Source organism: Dermacentor silvarum, chromosome 1, assembly GCF_013339745.2.
Source record: "Dermacentor silvarum isolate Dsil-2018 chromosome 1, BIME_Dsil_1.4, whole genome shotgun sequence".
NCBI lineage: Eukaryota > Metazoa > Arthropoda > Arachnida > Ixodida > Ixodidae > Dermacentor > Dermacentor silvarum.
Window position 1 is genome coordinate 354,769,250 of NC_051154.1, and position 18,607 is coordinate 354,787,856.

The 18,607-nt window shown below is 44.8% G+C and overlaps 1 protein-coding gene across 7 annotated transcripts in view; it reads right to left on the reverse strand.

Moving 5' to 3' along the window:
• Positions 1-18,607, reverse strand: part of LOC119437428 (glycerophosphocholine phosphodiesterase GPCPD1-like) — a 178,179-nt gene that overhangs the window by 56,971 nt on the left and 102,601 nt on the right. For all 7 annotated transcript variants that reach the window (XM_049660528.1, XM_049660527.1, XM_049660532.1 and 4 more), the window contains 3 exons: positions 15,151-15,341; positions 12,139-12,296; positions 8,038-8,121 (listed from right to left, as the gene is read on the reverse strand). In XM_049660528.1, coding sequence (XP_049516485.1) covers positions 8,038-8,121; positions 12,139-12,296; positions 15,151-15,341 — 433 coding nt within the window. The remainder of the gene's footprint in view (positions 1-8,037; positions 8,122-12,138; positions 12,297-15,150; positions 15,342-18,607) is intronic.

Sequence of the window (18,607 nt, forward strand, 5' to 3'; positions counted from 1 at the left end):
CCCAGGGTTACCACTCATGTTCAAAATTTTGTTCCATACACTTGTCATGTACTGAATTCTCTGGTAGCTCACACATTTCTAGAATTAATCCCGTCCACTCACAAATCCCATCCCCTCTTCTTCCTCAACTGTTACCTACTTCCGAGGCAAACGGTCTCAGAATTAATCACTCAATAAAGCTGCCTCCATCATTGCAAAGAAGGACCCTCTCATTATCTTAGGGGACTTTAACTGCACGCATGTAGACTGGGGGTACATGCGCACAAACAAGAGAGCAGCGGAATTATACAACACACTTCAGATGCAGGGCCTTTCTATATATAATGATTTCAGCACACCTACGAGAATCGGTAACAGTGTCACCACCGACACTAGCCCAGATCTCACCTTTGGCCGCAATATTCCCACACCAGTCTGGCGGAAATCCAATGAGGCCCTGGGCAGTGATTATATCCTAACTATAGAGTTTGACTTTGACAAAAAAGCTAAAAACTATCGTGTCCAGATGACTAGCTGGGCTAATCTTTGTAAGCACAGAGAGGCCAAAACATTAGAGTCCACTTTTAACCTCCACACATAGATAACAGAACTCAAGCAGGACATCCAAGCTTTTATGCAAACGTTCGACGCCACGCCTGAAACTCCCATTGCGGATAGTAGGTTAGCGCACCTACACCAAGCACAAAACAGTATTCTCACGCGCTGGAAAACCCAGAAACAGAATCGAAACTGAAACTCAAACTAGCACAACTTCAAAAACAAATAGAAGCGCACATTGCCGCCCTTAGTAAATCTAATTGGCACCAAATATGTGACCGACTACAAGGCAATCTTTCCAACTCCAGGGGTTGGAATTTTCTTCGACATATGATAGACCCCACTCAAACTAAAAAGCAAACCCGACTTACACTCAAAAGGCTTACCCATAAAAATCGTAATCAGCAAGCACTCTTAAGCGAACTTCAATCCACTTAGTATACCACTGTGGGCCAAGCAGTATCATATCCCGACTACATAGGCCCAGATCAACCCTCATTCGACGCCCCTATTATGAAGGCTGAAGTCAGAACAGCCCTCATTAAGCTCCGAAACTCAACTCCAGGAGATGACCAAATCATCAATGTCATTCATGCTCAGAAACCTAGATGACCGTTCTGTTTGCCTTCTGACCGAGTACTTAAATGAATGCTGGGAAACGGGGGAGCTACCTGCTGAATGGAAGCATGGAAAAATAATTTTCATCCCCAAACCCAATAAGCCCATTAATGCCCAAAATCTCTGTCCCATCTCTGACTTCGTGCCTGGGCAAACTCTGAGCATGTCATCCTCACCCGTCTCACGCAACACATGGAATCACATGGACTATATCTCCATAGCATGGTAGGATTTCGACCTCATCTCTCGGCACGGGACGCCCTGCGACAGATTTCACATGCCACCCTCAATGATATGTTACACCCCACCAGAGCAATCCTGGCAGTAGACCTCACTAAAGCATTTAACAAGGTTAAGCACAGTACCATCCTGCAGAGCATCCAAGAGCTGCAGTTAGGACCTAAGACCTATAACTATATTCGGGCCTTCCTAAATGGGCGCACCGCCTCCCTGCATATAGATGATATACAGACGCCCTCATTCACCCTTGGTAACATTGGCACTCCGCAAAAAGCGGTGTTATCCCCATTCCTAATCGATATTAGCATCATTCCCCTGGCAAAGGCTCTCAGCCGCATCTCACACTTGGGACACACACTTTATACGGATGATATCACGGTTTGGACCACATACGGCTCGGATGGCGACATAGAATCGACACTTCAAGAAGCAGCCACAGCTATTGCTACCCACGTGGAAAACATTGGCCTGGAATGCTCCCCCACAAAGTCAGCACTACTCATACTCCTGCGGCGGCATGTCCCTATCAGCCCCATCATGATTTATCTGCATGACACTCCCATACCACACACACCCCCACTACGCCTTCTTGGCCTGTACTTACAGGACACGGGAAAAAACAATATCTTGCTCTGAAATCACTAAAATAGTCCACTTACTCCGTCATCCATCTTCTTAGAAGGATTTCAAACTCACGAGCCGGTTTAGACAAAGCAGACAATTTCAAGGTGCTGCATGCCTTTGTGCTCAGTGGCATTCTCTACGCATCTCCTTACCTGAACCTCCCCAATGCGGACAAAGATAAAAAGATAAAATCAACACTTTAATCCGCATGGCTACCAAAGCAGCGCTCAACCTACCAAAGAACACAAGCACGGACAGGCTCTTAAAATAAGGAATGTACAACACTATACAAGAACTTAGAGGCACATCAACAAGCACAATACTTTCGCCTGGCTGGCACAGAAACAGGACGACATATACTGGACTCTCTCGGAATTCACATACCGCAATATATTGTAGATTTAATATCTCTCCCTCGCGCCATGCGCGCCGCGCTTATCATCAAACCCCTCCCTAAGAACGTCCCCCCCCCCCCATCCAGAGCACCAAAAATCCCGCCGCGTCACACGAGCCAAAGCTCTCCATATCGCATATGGCACTTTAGAGGATGTGCGCTGGGTGTGGTCCAGACCGTTCTGTAGCCGTGGCTTATCCAGCAGCCCCCCCACTCACCCACCTCATAGACTCCCCCTCTACCCCGGAAGAAGCAGAGGAAGCTGCTATTGCCTTAGCAATTGCTCAAACCAATGTGGCTTACATAGTTAGCGACTCTAAAACAGCCATTCTTAACTTTGCCTGCGGACGCGTCCATCCCCCAGCGTGGCAAATATTGAGAATGTGCATCCAAAATTCTGATAAACGTATTGAGCTCGTGTGGGTGCCGGCTCACTCTGGCAATCCCGGAAATGAGGCCGCCGATAACATAACCCGAGGACTTGTAAGCCGGGCAAATGGAGACCCCAGCTGAGATTTCTCGAGGGAGCGGGCCGCACACGTTTTCCGAAATTACCCAGCAAGCACGCCTTGTCCATCGACTCTACCCTCCTCCCCACCTCCGACTATCCCAAATCCCAACAAATCCTCTGGAGGCGACTCCAGACCCGAACTCTTCCCACCCCTCAGCTCCTATCCCACTTCCGCCCGTTTCGCCAGAGTGCACTCTCTGTGGAGAGTCGCACGCCACTTTAGATCACATCCTCTTCGGCTGCCCTGCCGATCCTCTCCTGCAGGGACAGCCCGCCATGGAAACATGGGAGGCCCTCCTTGCGTCGCAAGACATGGACGCCCATCTTCGCTGCGTGAACCGGGGTGCCAGTGCTATGGCCCTATGTGGCCTGGACACATGCGCGTAATGCGAGTGCTGTGCGGTGGCCCTGGGCCCTTGAAGAGTCCAAACTCGCTTGCTTAATAAAGTTTTTCCATCCATCCATTGTCGGCGCCAACGGCAATAATGCACATGGAGTGTTCATATGATTGTTATCGGAATAAAAGTAGGAGACACACGGTACGGTACGGCGTCCGATACAGTCGTACGCGCCGGACGCCCTATCGGACAACAAATCGTACCATGTCTCTCCTACTTCCCGACAGCAAGTTCAGGGTGTGTTTATTACGCGGGAGAAAAAAAATCTAAATTTTGACGACTAAAGTTGGGGGTGCGTTCATTATGCAAGTGCGTGCATTACACGAGTAAATACGGTAACTTAGGTTGGCTGCTCAGCTTCTGTCATACACACCTTAATAAAATTTAACTCTGGAGTTTTACCTGCCAAAACCACAATCCGGGTTATGATGCACGCCGTTGACGAAGACTATGGATAAACTGACTACCTGGGGTTCTTTAACATCCACCTAAATCTAAGCACACGCGCGTTTTTTCATTTCGCCTCCATCAAAATGCAGCTGCTGCTGCCGGGATCAAACCCACGACCTCGAACTCAGCAACACAATGCCATTGCCACTAAGCTACTACGGCAGGTCTCATACAGTATAAACCACTTATAACGTAACCGCTTATTGTGCAGGATTGGATATAGTGCGGTATTTTCACACTCCCGTTAATATTCCCATAGCACTCACTCCATGTATACACGTATCGCTTATAGTGCAGTTGCGAGAAACGAAATACCGGTTACAGTGCGGCTGCCTGGGGGTACGGAAGTCAACGGGGACGGCGAACGCTCCCCTCAAACGGGCGCCCCAAGGAGTACTCGAGGAAGAAAGACGAAGTGGAGGAGAAGGGCACATGGTGCGAACGAACAGCCAGTGAGGCTGAAACCAGAATCTTGACTGCGAGTCGTGAAATATCACGGCGCACATAGCGAGCGAGGGCCACGAAACTGCTAAGACTGGCCAACGCTCGCTTCACGATAACGGCAGTAAACGAAACTTCAGGGAGCGGGCGGCGCCCGCAAGGGGAAGGGCGCACGCGGAGACCATGGAATGTGAGGGAGGAGGGCGGCAGGGAAGCAGATTTCGCCTCGGCAACTCCGCCGCTTCGGTGGCTCCCCCTCGCCCTCCCTCGTAGCTCTCTCACTTTCGACTGTCAACGCGCGCGCCCGCGCCGCTCCAGCCGGCCCGGCGCCAGCTCCCCGAAGTTTCATTTTCTGCCGTTATCGGGAAGCGGGCGTTTGCCGGCGTGGGCAGTTTCGTTGGCCGGCCTGGGACAGCGCCGCTGCTTCCCTCTGCGCCGTAGCCGCAGCGTGCAAGGTCAACACGTGATTAGAAAGTAGAGGAAGCATAAAGGAGAAAGAAGGGTTCACTGCTATTTTCTACGCGTGGCTACGGTAGCGTGGCTGAGACGTCGGCATGTACACGTATGTTCCGGCGCAACGCAGAATCTGTGACCTTGCCATTTGAGAGAGGGTGAAATTTCCGCCGCATATTTTTTCTTTCTCCTTTTTCGTTTTGTTCGCGCGCGACATTGACGGGTCTCTCGTAAGCTTTTACTCTAGGGCGGTGCCGGAGAAATGCCGGTCGGAGGCGCCGCCGCCGCGTAATTTGGTTCGAATTAACGAGATTCGACTGTAAATTGAATGCAAACGTTCTAGCCGCATTTCTCGACTGTCGCATATGCGTGGCGGCTCGGTGCACCTGTTTTGCATATGTGCGGGCCTTGAAAATTGTTGCTTTGGTTATAGTGCGGTACCGCTTATAGCGCGGATATTCGCGACTCCGGCGACTTAATTATAAGCGGTCTACACTGTATATAGTATAGACCTTGTTGCTAGCTCAGAAACAGGCAACATTTCCTGCCTCTACTCCATAAACACAGACCCACACAAATATTCAAGTTAAATATTGAATTCCAACAATGAATGACTAACATATTACCACCTCAAATATTCTAAGACTAATTTATGAGCAACCCGATATCATACATAGGACAGTAATCAGGCTGCAAGGCACCAAATGACTAGGCAATTGACCTTGGAGGTCATCATACTACTTACATTGTTAAACCATTAGGAAGCCGTTATATTACTAAAATATTTGCAATGCTATCAGCCTACATTCCAAGTACACATAAGAACATACAGTCGACTCCGATTAACTGGACCTTGGTTAATTCGAATGCACAGAATCAATACAGAAACAATGCATTGCTGGGGAAGAAGAACTTGTCAAGTTCAAACAGCAAAAGCATGCCACTTTGGTCAATTCAGTCTTTCACCGGCACCCCATAATGTGCTCAGCGATTACTAAAAGCTCGAAAACACGCAAGAAATTCAACAGGCAGTACTACTGCTTCCCTGGGCATGAAGCTGTTTTATTTTCAGTAGTGGAACAGCAATTTCAATCAACTCTTGGTGCAGGGCTTGGCGCAGGTAAAAATCCGATTTGGCGCAGCGACAAGAACTTTTCACGTAGTGTCCAACATATCTAGATTCCAGATATTGTCGCAATTTTAGCATAAATAATAATAAAGTAGAGCTGGATTTATGTGCATCAATGAGGCATTCGGGCTAAAAATTACCCCATAGTTTAAATTTCCAACATAATGGCTTTCCTTGTGTTTACATCACGCTTCAAAGACGCTTCCAAAACTGGGGCACTGCATGTATGGCACGTTTCAAACGAGCAAGAACAACAAAGTTCACTGAACCTGAGCATGTCAACAAGACCATGCCCAAGGACGTGCACGACTAAACTGAAGTTACAGTGAAGAAGTTTCTTCTAATTTGCACATGACAGGTGGGATTGTCATAGTTCATACATGCCATGGTACATGTGAAACCTGATTAAATTACAACGGAGTCTGCTCTTCTGATAGTGTAGTGTCGCAAAGAATGTCTCCACTCATAAGCAAATATGTCAGCAGTTGACTACACATATTACAATATTTAGTCGCACTGCTAACACTTCTGCTAAACAATGTGTGACCGGACATTATTTGAGGCTTTTTCTTCATCCAACATCCTCTTTCAGCGAGCTCTGTGCCATGCTGATACAAGGAATGAACTGTAGCATGAAGCTCACAAACATGAAGACCATACACTGGCAGTACATTGGAACACCCGCCGGAGAGAAATGCAACAAAAGTGTGAAAACAACGAATTAAGAACAGCCGGCATCTATATCCGAAGCTATGGCCACTCCGACGACTTCCACGATGATGACGATGTGGTTTAGGTTTTGGTTTCAGGTTTACTGGCCGAGGCAGCATCAACGATAGGAGGCTTTTGTTCTTGTGCTTCCTTTTGGGCAGGCTTAGCGCAATTTTCTGCTAAAATGCCGCTTTAGAGCAGGACGTTGCAAAGGACCACCCTAGGCGCTATTGCTATTCCACCACTGTATTTTTATCGTTAAGTAGCCAAAGCTCCTTCCGCCTGTGAAGCTATCCGTTCCTGCTTGTTTCATGTCATGTCACACCGCCATATTCAGCAGTGCGCAGGTCGGCGAGAAATAAGGCCACCAAGAAAAGCACATTTTTTTCGACAGCATCCCACTGAAGCAACCGAATGCAGCTGATGTTTAGACTGGGCTCAACCTTGCTGAACTTTGTTTTCAGTCAAACCCTGAGGCAACGCTTAAAGTTGTCAGCTTGCCTCCGCATGCTGGTTGAGTAGCACTTAAAGAGCAAAAAACAAAAAGACATTACAGAATACTTCAAGCAATAAAGATTTTAATTCATTCATTCGCTGCATTTGTAAATTAGTTATTCTGGATCATTACACCAAATCTTTATTAGTTATCAGCAATTATTATCAGCATTTCTAGCACCCTTATTTACACTGTGCCATTTCAAACACTTCAGTTTGGGCAGTTCTAAGCACTATCTTCCGTGTTCTGACATATTGTACTGTTTAGACTTCCTTGATTGCCACCTGGATGCAATATCAAGATGCAAGCCTCCATTTCAGGGGCCTGCTAAGTTATCTTGTAGCAGCACGAACTGCTCCTATACAAACTAGAGATTTCCCTCATGTAATGTCACAATTTAACCAAGCAATGGAGAATGTATGCTAGAAATAAAAAATTGTTCGGTGAAATGTTCACGAGGCCAGAGTAAGTGCAATTTCATAATCCTCCCAGACCTCAAAGCGATCGCCCGCATCAGAGGCCAGTGGTTTCTCCAGGCCCCTCAATAACGCCGGTGCTTAGAAAAACAAGTCAGTACACTGTCCCGCCTTTAACAATTAAAAGTACACAGAAAACTCACCTGACGAAAAAAAAGCTCATGCAAGCATGTGGAGACCAGTTTAACCAGAAAATGAAGCAAGCAGTGTCATGGCCTTATGTCTAACGCACGCCCCCAACGAATGCTTGAGTGGGCAATTATATTGTTACAGAAGGATAGGAGGAAAGAAAAGAAGAAGATCGAGAGACACTGGCTGCTGCGTGTTGTTGCTGGTCAGCTATCTTGACCACCTCTACTTGTGTATATATTGTAACTACATTCTTTCTATACTCCCAACATCCCCGTAACGAAATAATTTGCAAAGCAGTGTACAAAAAGTCAAATAAAGTAATTAAACCATTGATTTGATTAATGTTAAACACATAGTATTAGACCCACTGCTACCTAAAAACATGCAACAAGCTCAGCAAGTGACCAAAAATCAGCTGCCCACTCACGGCTATTTCAATGACTGGCCACTTGACGCACTCAAAGTCCGAGATGTTGCTATGCTGGTCACTCTCTTCACACAGTGGTCCTGTCTTTGGGAAAAAATGAAACAATGTCAACCAATGTGCAAGGCCATAGCTAACAAAACTAGCAGTTCCATCAATGGTAAACACCACAAGTACAGATCCCCACAGATTCTCCTTTGCACTCAGCTTGTACGAACCAAATAAAACCACGCACAAAGCTGCAAGGAAGCTGCCTGCGCACATGCAATGCATTAGCATCATGCAACCTTGTGAAAGCAAACGGAGGTACATCAAGCAGTGTTCTGAAAGTGCAAGGCACGCAGTAGTTCTCGAATGCAATATCCCTGGTAACTGCCATGAAATTCACATGCCTGCCGAGCACTGGCTGCCTCTACAATTTTTCAAAGCATACATGCGTAGCACCTCCACATAGGTGGTGTACGAAAGCTTAAAGGGGACCTGAACCACCATTCGGGCTTAATTTTTCAAAGCATACATGGGTAGCACCTTCACATAGGTGTACGAAAGCTTAAAGGGGACCTAAACCACCACTCGGGCTTGGTAAAAAAAACACAGTCCATGGATAGCATACGCTTACGAAAATCTAAGCCAAATTTTGCAGTCATGTGCGGCACGTGGAGCTCACAAGTGGAGTGCGAAGCCATCTCTTTCTCTAACACTCTTTAAACAAAGCCTTCTCAATCGTTTCGAAGCTGCCAGTGGATTGCTTATGTCGTCATATGCAAGATTCCCATAGATTGCCGCTATTGGCTGATAGCCGACATCAATCAAAAATGGTGTTTAGATCAGTGCACTTCTTCGAACTGTTACTCTGCATATTTATTGACGCAGTTTAATAAACAGGCTGAAGTAAGCAAAAATCGTTACAATAAGAATTGCGTACTTACAGAAGAAGCCAACTATCGTCTGCTCGTGCTCAACCGCGGCCGCCCGCATAGGAATTCAACTTCAGAAACACAGTTTATCGGTATCATAGCCATCAGGTCTCGCCGATTTCAATTAGTTTTGAACAATCAACTAGCCACGAACCATGTGAAACTTATAAGTCAGACTCCACGTGTGCTTGCCAGCGTGCGCTCATTTCTAGACACTCCTGTGCTAGATGCCTTGGCAGAAATCGCTTCGTATTGAGCGACTGACAACGCTTCAAAATGCTCAATTTCGATGTGGCTACTATCATCAGTCAAGCTGGTGCAGGACAAAGCCGGTCCCCACAAAAGTAGCACGACCACACTGAAGCACATGAGCTCGAGTGCGCGCTCCAGCCCTGTGGAGCCCATAGAAAACGTTGCGCACAGTTGTATGTAGCTGCATCTGCTACATGGCATAGATACCGCGGCCGCCGTGGGATGCTGCAGTAAGCCTGCTCGCTGAGCTCACTGAGGACAACCAGGTTTGGCATGTCGTAGGTGCCAAAATCTAAAATATCGCTGTGTATGTGAACATCCAAAACCAAATTTTAACTGCGCGCCTTGGCGACGTTCAGTAAGCAAAGCGTTGTTGGCATGCCTCTCTCTGCCATAGCCTTTGCAGTGCAAGGCATTGAAGAAGGACAGGGAGCACCGCGAAAGGGATCACAGGCGATCTGTAAGCCAATAACTCCGCTTCTGCTGAAACCATTGAAGTACTTTTTGCCACGAAGTATTTCTGAAATAGTCTACTATTTTAAATTCAAATGCATATCTCGGCCTCGTAAAAAGTGCTTCAGGGCCCATTTAAACAGATCCAGCAATGCAATAAGAATGGCTTCATAGTGTGTTTGATAGAAGCTGGTTAGCGAAGTTCATACGAGTGCTTGATAGTGTAATCTCAAATTTTTTTATATAAGCAGACAATGAAGCCACAAAGAAAACTCCTGACCTTGTGCCACACGTTGTGCTCTAAAAATTACAAATAAACAATATTAACTCGCACCAACAAAGTTTTGCAAGCAAGCTCAAAATGCAGAGCATTATGTTCTGAAGAGAAACTTGCCTTACAGAACTCTGAATACTATACACCTGTGGAAATCGAACAACACCATAGATGCAGAGTGGTCAACAAATGCAGCATTGTCCTGCTGCTCACTAGTTTGCACCATCTTAGTACAGTCGACTTTCGTTAATTCAGCCCTGATGGGACCGTCGAAAGTGATCGAATCATCCAGCGGGTCGAATTAAACAAGATGTGAAAAAAACGACAAAACACACCGATCATTCATTTAGCAGTACTTTACCGATTATAACACGCCCCCAAATCAAACACACACCCACTTTCCATGCGTCCAGAGTAGAAAACTAACAGAAATTACGTTAAAGCTTATAGACAAAGAAATCCAACCTGCACCCGATTATTTAGCAAGAAAAATTGGAAAGGGTCTAATATGTCTGGTACAATGGCAGCCAGTTCCTAAACTCAGCTTTGTTGCAATATATTCATGTTCTGCGGTAAAGCATACAAACGCCACAAAGGCGGTTTACGTATCGTGTCCGACTGCACCACGCAGGCAATTTTTGGCCCCAATTTTCTTGAAAAAATAACTGCACGCGTTATAATCGGGTAAATACCATAATCAGACATTTGAAAATTTTCGTAAGACAGGCCGAAAAGAGCTGTTTTTGACAGGAGATTGACGTGTGTTCAACGCATTCACTGTCCTCTAAGCTCCTCCGAGATAGACGCCACTAAAGGGGTCACAATTGAGGTCACCACAGGGGTCAGGCGTGTCCGTGCTGACTGGTCAAGTTCAAGTTATCCAGCCATGCCAATTTTACGATCACAATAACAAAAGTTTGGACCCGTAAAAATGCATTGGTTAACCAAATTAACCAAAAATCGAATTAACCAGTTAAAATAACGCAATTCGACTATACCAATCTGTCAACCAGAACTTAAAAACAAGCACCTGGTGCCTCATGCCTGTTTATGCAAAGTCAAGCAAAAGCCAGAGTCAACTTTTTCTTTTGATGCCACAGGCTGCACCAAGGTCTTGAACACAATCTTGGATATGATAATACATTAGTTTCTTTCCTAAAGTCATCCAGCTTCAGTTCCAGCAACATTGCGTGACCTTAGTTTCACTTGTGCTTTATTTCTCTATGTAGTAATCGCATGCACGTGTCATCACACTAACACAAAAGAGAGCAGCTGTCAATAGGCAGACACAATCGAGAATGGCGTACAGTATATCATTTCAATGCCGTTGCGTTTCCACAGAATCACATCGCTCCCTTAATCAGCCAATACCAGAGGCCTATCGCTGATTATGAAAGTTAAGTACAGGTTTCCACTACCGTCACCTAGCAAAGAAACTAAAAAGCAGTGATGATCTATGAGGTAGTGTCAAAATAAAGCACAACCATCTACACTGAGTGTCTTGCAAGTTATATCCAAGACTTCATCTTAAAAGCCACTCAGACATTAACAATGCTACCAAAATGAAGGTTTCTGGCTACAAGCAGTGCAAGAGCCATGAAATCTTTCTGAAGGAAATTTCTATTGGAGTGATTTCATTCTATCACTTCCCAATGCATGCTTCTGTCTTTTTTTCTTGTTGAGCAGACACTACATAATGCTGCTTCGAAGAATAAATATTTGATAGTCAGCACGATCGTCTATACCAGGAGTTTAAAAACTGGGCTCTGTGGAACCCAGAAGTTCTGCAAATGACATTTTTAGCTTACCGGGAGCAGTCAGAACGAATCCGACCCCATCCCATTTTCCCCATTCACTTCCACAATTCCTCAATTTACATAAGAAATCTTGCATCACATTTTGTAATATAATGATGCCATTGCACGCCACATCTGCACTTCAGTAGTCAGTAAGAGCCACACGGCCAGTGAAGTGCGAGATTCATGGCAGCGAACCAACCAACCAAGTCGCCCAACAACACATGTAATCACTGCACGATTTGCAGGCCCACTGTGTCCACGCGGAGAGCTTTTCATTTGTGCTCGGGGCGGTTTGTAACAACCGAGTGGGAATTAACTCAGAAGTTCTGAAAGCTCAGAGACACTGCCTAATTTAGGAGCATCTGCCTGGCCGACTTTAGGCATACTCCTGCACAATAAAGACACTTACATCACTGTTCCGAACAGAGATGTCAATCGGGGTGATGTGGTAGGAGATGGGCACAGACTTGTACTTGCGCTTCCATAGCACAATGGGGTTGTCAAACATCTTAAGGTGCACTATGGACTCTGAAGTCAGCCAGCCGGGCTCAACTTTGTCCTCGCCATCTGAAAGCAGTGGTGCACACACAGCCTGTGTGAACAAGAAATCTACAGTGTCACATACGGCATGTCTCGACACTGCAGAAGAATTAAACATAAAAAAAAAGCTGACGAGGGAGTTAAGACCAATTTCACAGGCTGGCCACTGGTAAAAAACACAGCAAGAGAGTCAAGATAAGCTCATTTCATTGTGAAATCAATGCAATTACTTTATCTGGCCCCGAAATTCACAAGCTTGGTGAGCAATGGCTGCCTGTGCAATTTTTCTAAGCATATGTGCATAGCAAATACAAGTGGGGGGGTGTTCAGCTTTTAGAAGCCCATAGTGGGGATGGTGTCCACGTGAAACTTTAAAGCACTCCTTAGATGTGAAAGTGCCCAACGGGATATTGAAATATGAAAGAACAATCATCTTTTGATGCAAGATACAATATGGTGAGAATGCTCTCCTCTTCGGCCATTTCAAGCTTCTGTAACCCGACTTGACTAGTACCAGAAGGTTAAGAAATATGTATTAGCTGAAAACATAAAGTACCTATTTAAGTACATAAACCCCTTCCGTGCCACACCATTATCCTGAAATCAGGCCAAAAATGTCCCGAATTCTGTAAAGGGCCCCTCATCAGACCACACTGAAAACGCTCTCTAAGGAGTGTTTTACCGAAATAATTTTTCAAATCTGTTCATTATTGGAGGAGACAGAAGAAATCAACTGTCCCTTTACCATGCCACCAGGAGGCAAGCACCTTCCGCATTGGATGATTAGTCATGGTGAGTGATGAAGCATGCACGGCAAAGAGGCACTTGCATGTGTGACTGACTCTGGCTGGAAGTGGGGCTCTCAAGAGGAAGAAGGCGTGCAGCGTTTCAATTGAAATTTCAGCTGTTTTCATGGCATGCAGCGTTGTAATAGTTTGCAGACAATAGTCAGCACATTATGTAGGTATACGCTATTCTTGTTTGTTTAAAATGGCAAAGCCTGGTGAGTGGCCTTGTAATGTGGAATCCTTGACAAAAAGCAACGTAGACAATATTTTAGGCATTTATTTAGCTAAATTTCAACCAATTCATTGGAGAAGTGAATCTTAACAGTAGTATACAAGAAAATTAGATACATTGCCAATTAGAAAATAAAAATTGCAAAAGAATAAAAAGTATCATCAAAGAGTTGAGCTCGTCATAGGTCGTCTTGACCAAAAACATGCAGACAAACACCGCTTGTCCATGGCACAGAAGGGGTTAACGCCCTTTTCTTAGAAAAGTATGCCACATCTATATATAGGTTTTGGTTGTGTTGCAAGATGACAAGCAAGGACAGTTGCAAATTATAGTGGTGCAGCCTCAAATAACCACAACAACTCAAAGTGAAATGCACAATAATGTTTTTGTGCGTGTGTACTGGTAAAAACTATGGTAGCACGTCTATCTTGTATGCGGGAAGTACTAGGTTTGAAACCGGTACTCACAGCGAAGAACAAGTTCTCTCTAACGAGTACTAGAGATGTCCCCTATCTTTGAAGAGGTGTCCCATATACTTTTTTGCCACTGGTCTCTCAGCACCCCTTCTCCAACGACAGATAGTCTTGTTGGAGAGCATTCACCCCAAGTTTTAAAAAAAAGTGAAATTCTGGGGTTTTACGTGCCGTAACCTCGATATCATTAGGAAGCATGTTGTAGTGGGGGACTCCGGATTAAATTTAACCACTTCGGCTTATTTAACGTGAACTTAATTTATGTACATCAGCATTTTCGCATTTTGCCCCATGGAAATGCAAAATCCCATGGCTGAGATCAAACCCACGACCTCGAGCTCAGCAGTGCAACGCCACAAAGCCACCACAGCGGGTTGCCTTCACCCCAATTGTGAAACACAGAGGTGAAATGAGCATAGGTGTTCTCCCAGCTGAATGCTTGAACCTTTATCCAGCCTGAACATTTGGAAAGGGGGCGTCTTCCAACCCAAGGGCATCCATACCTGCCAGCTGCTTTCATATACCACAATGAATGCAACAACTGGAGTGATCTCAAACCCCCGAATAGGAAATTCTGCTCTAAGGTTGCTCAACGAGAATTTTAATAGCGCTGGCTTCCCTCTTCCTCCCTAACCCCTCAGACTGTTCACACCTGAAAGAAAATTAAAGGGGCCCTGAAACACTTTTCTAACTACACATATAATGGCCTCACTATTAACAGACGCCTTGCAAATCTCATGCAAAACATTTTTGGGATCCTTCAACTATAAGTGCAGTTACCGCACCGATAACCACCTTTCTCTCTTTTCATATGCACTAGCGCGCTGGAAGCTACAAAGCCGAGAAGCCAAGAGGGCAAAGTCCCAGCCGAAAGTTGAGTGTCGTTGCTGCAACCCATGGCGGCTACGGTAGACGATGCTATGCAGCACACTGCAGCCATCTCAGAGTCCACGCGCAGCTGACACAGCTATGCGCAGTGCAAAGATGAAGTATTTCTGTCTTTTTGAGATTGCAGACATATACTCTTCGCAATTATGTATATAACTGAGATTGCTCTCAGGATCACAACATCAACCAATAGCGTTGGCGGGTCCAGCTGCTTTCGATGACACTGCATGATGGTATTGCGGAAGCGAGAGCAAGTGATTTTTTACTGTTTTTGGCACGAGGTTGTAAATTTCCTGCTGCACGCAGTGCAGTAATATTTGGTTCGCATGTTCACAGCAGCCTCTACGACAGATCGGCAATGTTTTCTTGCTATGTTCAAAAAGTTTCAGGGCCCCTTTAAGTGCCAGGTTTGGTGGCACCTTCACACATTTTTACCAGTGGTCAAAATATTCCCCATGCGTGTTAAAGAGTTTGTGTCTGCCGAGTGCTGCCATGCATACCATAGTTGCCAAACATGTCGACGGCAGCATTGCGGTCCATAGTCAGTTCATTGGCGCTGATTGAACGTGGATGCCTGACCGTCTCCCACCTGCGCACAATGACACTGCCATTCTCCAGCAAGATGCCTATCAGGTAACGAAACTCCAGCGTCTTGTGCAGCGGTGCTGATACCTTCACGCCCCACACTTTCCTGCATCAGTGGAGAAAACAGCAATATGAAAACAATGAGGTGGAGGGGCAAATGAGAGGGGAAAGCAAAATTTAAACAACTAAATGGTTTCGAATGAACCATTTAGAATCTAAATATAGCAAGCATCACATATAGATGTCATCACATATAGATACAACTCAAACTCAACTCAAACCAATCAGCCATCAATAAATCACTCCCGCAGAAAGTGCATCAAAGACCTAGCAAAGCCTATATTATTCAATGTCAATTATGAAAGGGCTAAGCTTGGCATAGAGAATTGGCACAGATATGTAGATATGGTTAAAAAAAAACAATAAAATATGTACACTCCTACTTCACCTTCGAAACCAGAAAAAAGGTTTGACAAAAAGACAAGGAAGAAGAGAGCAGTCCTGCATAAAACATAGCATCTGGATACACCAAATACTGGAAGAACAGAAAAATACTCCCGTTATCCTGGGACGCCTATGAAAAAAGAATGCACACACCAACCATTAACTTTTATTGCAGATGACAACAAGCCACCTTTGGCAAGAGCATGGAGCGGTTGATGCCGCTAACACAGAAAACTGAGCATACTGATCATCATCCTATTTGATATCCACTGCAGCATGAAAACCTTTCCAAGTGATTTCCAATTACCTTCATCTTGTGTCAGCAGACTCCAGCATATGCCTGCAGATTTCCTCATCTCATCATGCCACCTAACTCTCTGCCATCCTATACTTTCCTTTGGTACCCACATTTTGTTACTTTAATAGAATGCTAGTTACTGTATTTTCCGGTGTATAAGACGCTTTTTTTTCTTAATTTTTCATCGGTGCATCTTATAGAAGGACTTTCGTACATTTTTTTTTTCTCGGAAAAACTTCCGACAGAATCGGATTCGATGTTATGGCCACCCGAAGCTCGCTGATTGACTTAATTGCTATGGGTTCGGTGCGTGCTATCGAGGCACTGGGTTCTCCTGATCGAGTTCCCGAGCGCCATGTGAGGACGGAGCAGCAATGCAAGCGGCGGCAAGCCGACTGCGAGTCATCCGACCCCGAAGTCGTCGTATCTGCAAATCGCTTTCAAGATACGGCGTGCACCACTGCGCAAACGAGCTAGTGAAAATGTGAATGTGTGGTGTGGACTGATGTGCAATTGAATCATTGGTTACATTTTTTCTCAGTGGAGAAAACAATTACTGCAAATGTTTACCTTGACCTTTTGACTGAATAAGTGATACCACAAATGGCCAGCCATCAATCAACCGTCCTTTACCAGCACAATAGTTGCACCACCACATTGGGGCATACATGTTTGCAAGTTCCTGGACCAAACATTTCCCTGATGGTGGATTGGACGGGATGGCCAGATTCCCTAGCCAGACATGATGCCCCTAGATTTCTTTCTCTGGGGCTATGTATTGAACACAGATACGGGACATTATTGAACTCAAGCAAATGATCCCTGATGGCACTGCAGCCATTGATGAGGCTATGCTAGAGTGGACATGGCAGAAAATCGAATTTTGGCTCGATGTCCTTCGTGCGACCGTACTGTCATGAAAAAAAAAAAAAAAACTCGATATATACTGCTATTATGTAACCAATTTCCATATATTTATCTCTCCACATGTGTTTGCATTACTAAAAGCTTGACATTGTAAAAAGACTATGGACACCCTGTATATTTTATGAGCAGTCTATCTCTTATAATAATCCAAAATATTAATGAAACACATCAGACTTGAAAAAGACTGTCAGCACACATAGGTTAAAGTTCAAACGTAATTAACTGACCAGATGAAAAGTAAAGAATCGAAAGCATCGACGAATATGTTCCAAGTGCTGAAATTCAAATGCACAACGCAAACCGAGTTGACGAGCGTGGCTCGTCTCCGGTAAGAAAAAGCAGAAGCAGCTGTGGCTTGGAAGAATACGGCTCATCATTGGTGATACAAATACTAATGGCAAGGAAGAGTACAGCTCGGGCTTGGTAGTTAAAGGGTTAACACTACGCCTATCACTTTTCTTGGACACAGTAAGAGCAAATATTCATGGCCTCTGTCCACTTGACCTGCTGCTGCACCAAGAACTGTTTTGGTAACAATGCCACACACACACACGTGTTCGCTTCACAGATTTGCGCACACTTGCTCAGGGTGTATAGTATAGCATGATAGATTTAGTTTTTTCTTTGTCTGCCACCTCTGCTGCCGCTTTCGTTGTTATTCTGTTTTATCATGCCACCCGTTGCTGAAGTATTAAAACACGTGGAACAGCTAGAGAATGCTTTTAAGGAAAGGCTTGATAACACTCTAGACAAGGTAATGACCACTGTTGTTTCCAAGCTTCATTTTCAGACTTCCTTGATCATTGAAGTACAAAAGAACGAGATCAAGGGGTTGCAACATAGCCCTGATTTTTTTTAACAAGACAGTTGAGTCCCTCAGCTCTGAAAAAGAACAATGAACTGCAACCAACAAGTAGCTAAGTGCATGTAACGACTCAGAAAAAGAAATAGGCGAGATGACAATACTCCAGAAAAAAACAACGTAGTAATCAAGGGTGTTCTGTTCACTCAGGGCTATAACTGCACCTCTAAAATTCATTGCCTTGTTTCTGCTAGTGATGTGGAAATTGTTCACCATATGCCATCTGCTCCAGATTAATAAAATTTGCTGGTTCGATTTCTCTCCCGAGCACTGACGACAGTATCGCAAAAGCTCGTCAAGCACATTTACATGCTAACAACATTGGTTATAGTAATGCACGCAGCAAACCCATTTTCGTCAATAACCAACCTCAGTCCTTAGAATAAGCCACTGTTCAGCAAGGCTTTGCAACTCAAGATAGAAAAAAAAATGGCTTTTTTGTGGACTGACTGCATTATAAGGGCGAGGCAGGCTATAGACAGCAGGGTTTTTCGTATCAAGAGTGAATCTGACCTATGGCTGTTTGGTTAATCGGCTAGGCTTTTTTTAATTTTCTTGTTTTTTTTTTTTTTTCCTCCCATCTCTTAATCCTAATGTCCTACAGTTGACATGATATTAAATTGCTTTTTTTAAATAGCTGTGATTCAGTGATTCACTTTAAAGCACACAGTCTTCGCAAGCATTTTCCCAATATCAAGTGCTGCTTTCGTGCAGCCACTCATTCTCAATAATGTGTGTTTCAGAGACATGGGTTAACAACTGTGATCGGAATCTACTTTTTCCCGTCATACACTGCTGAATATTGTAACCACACTTCATCACAACATGGCGGTTCAGCCAT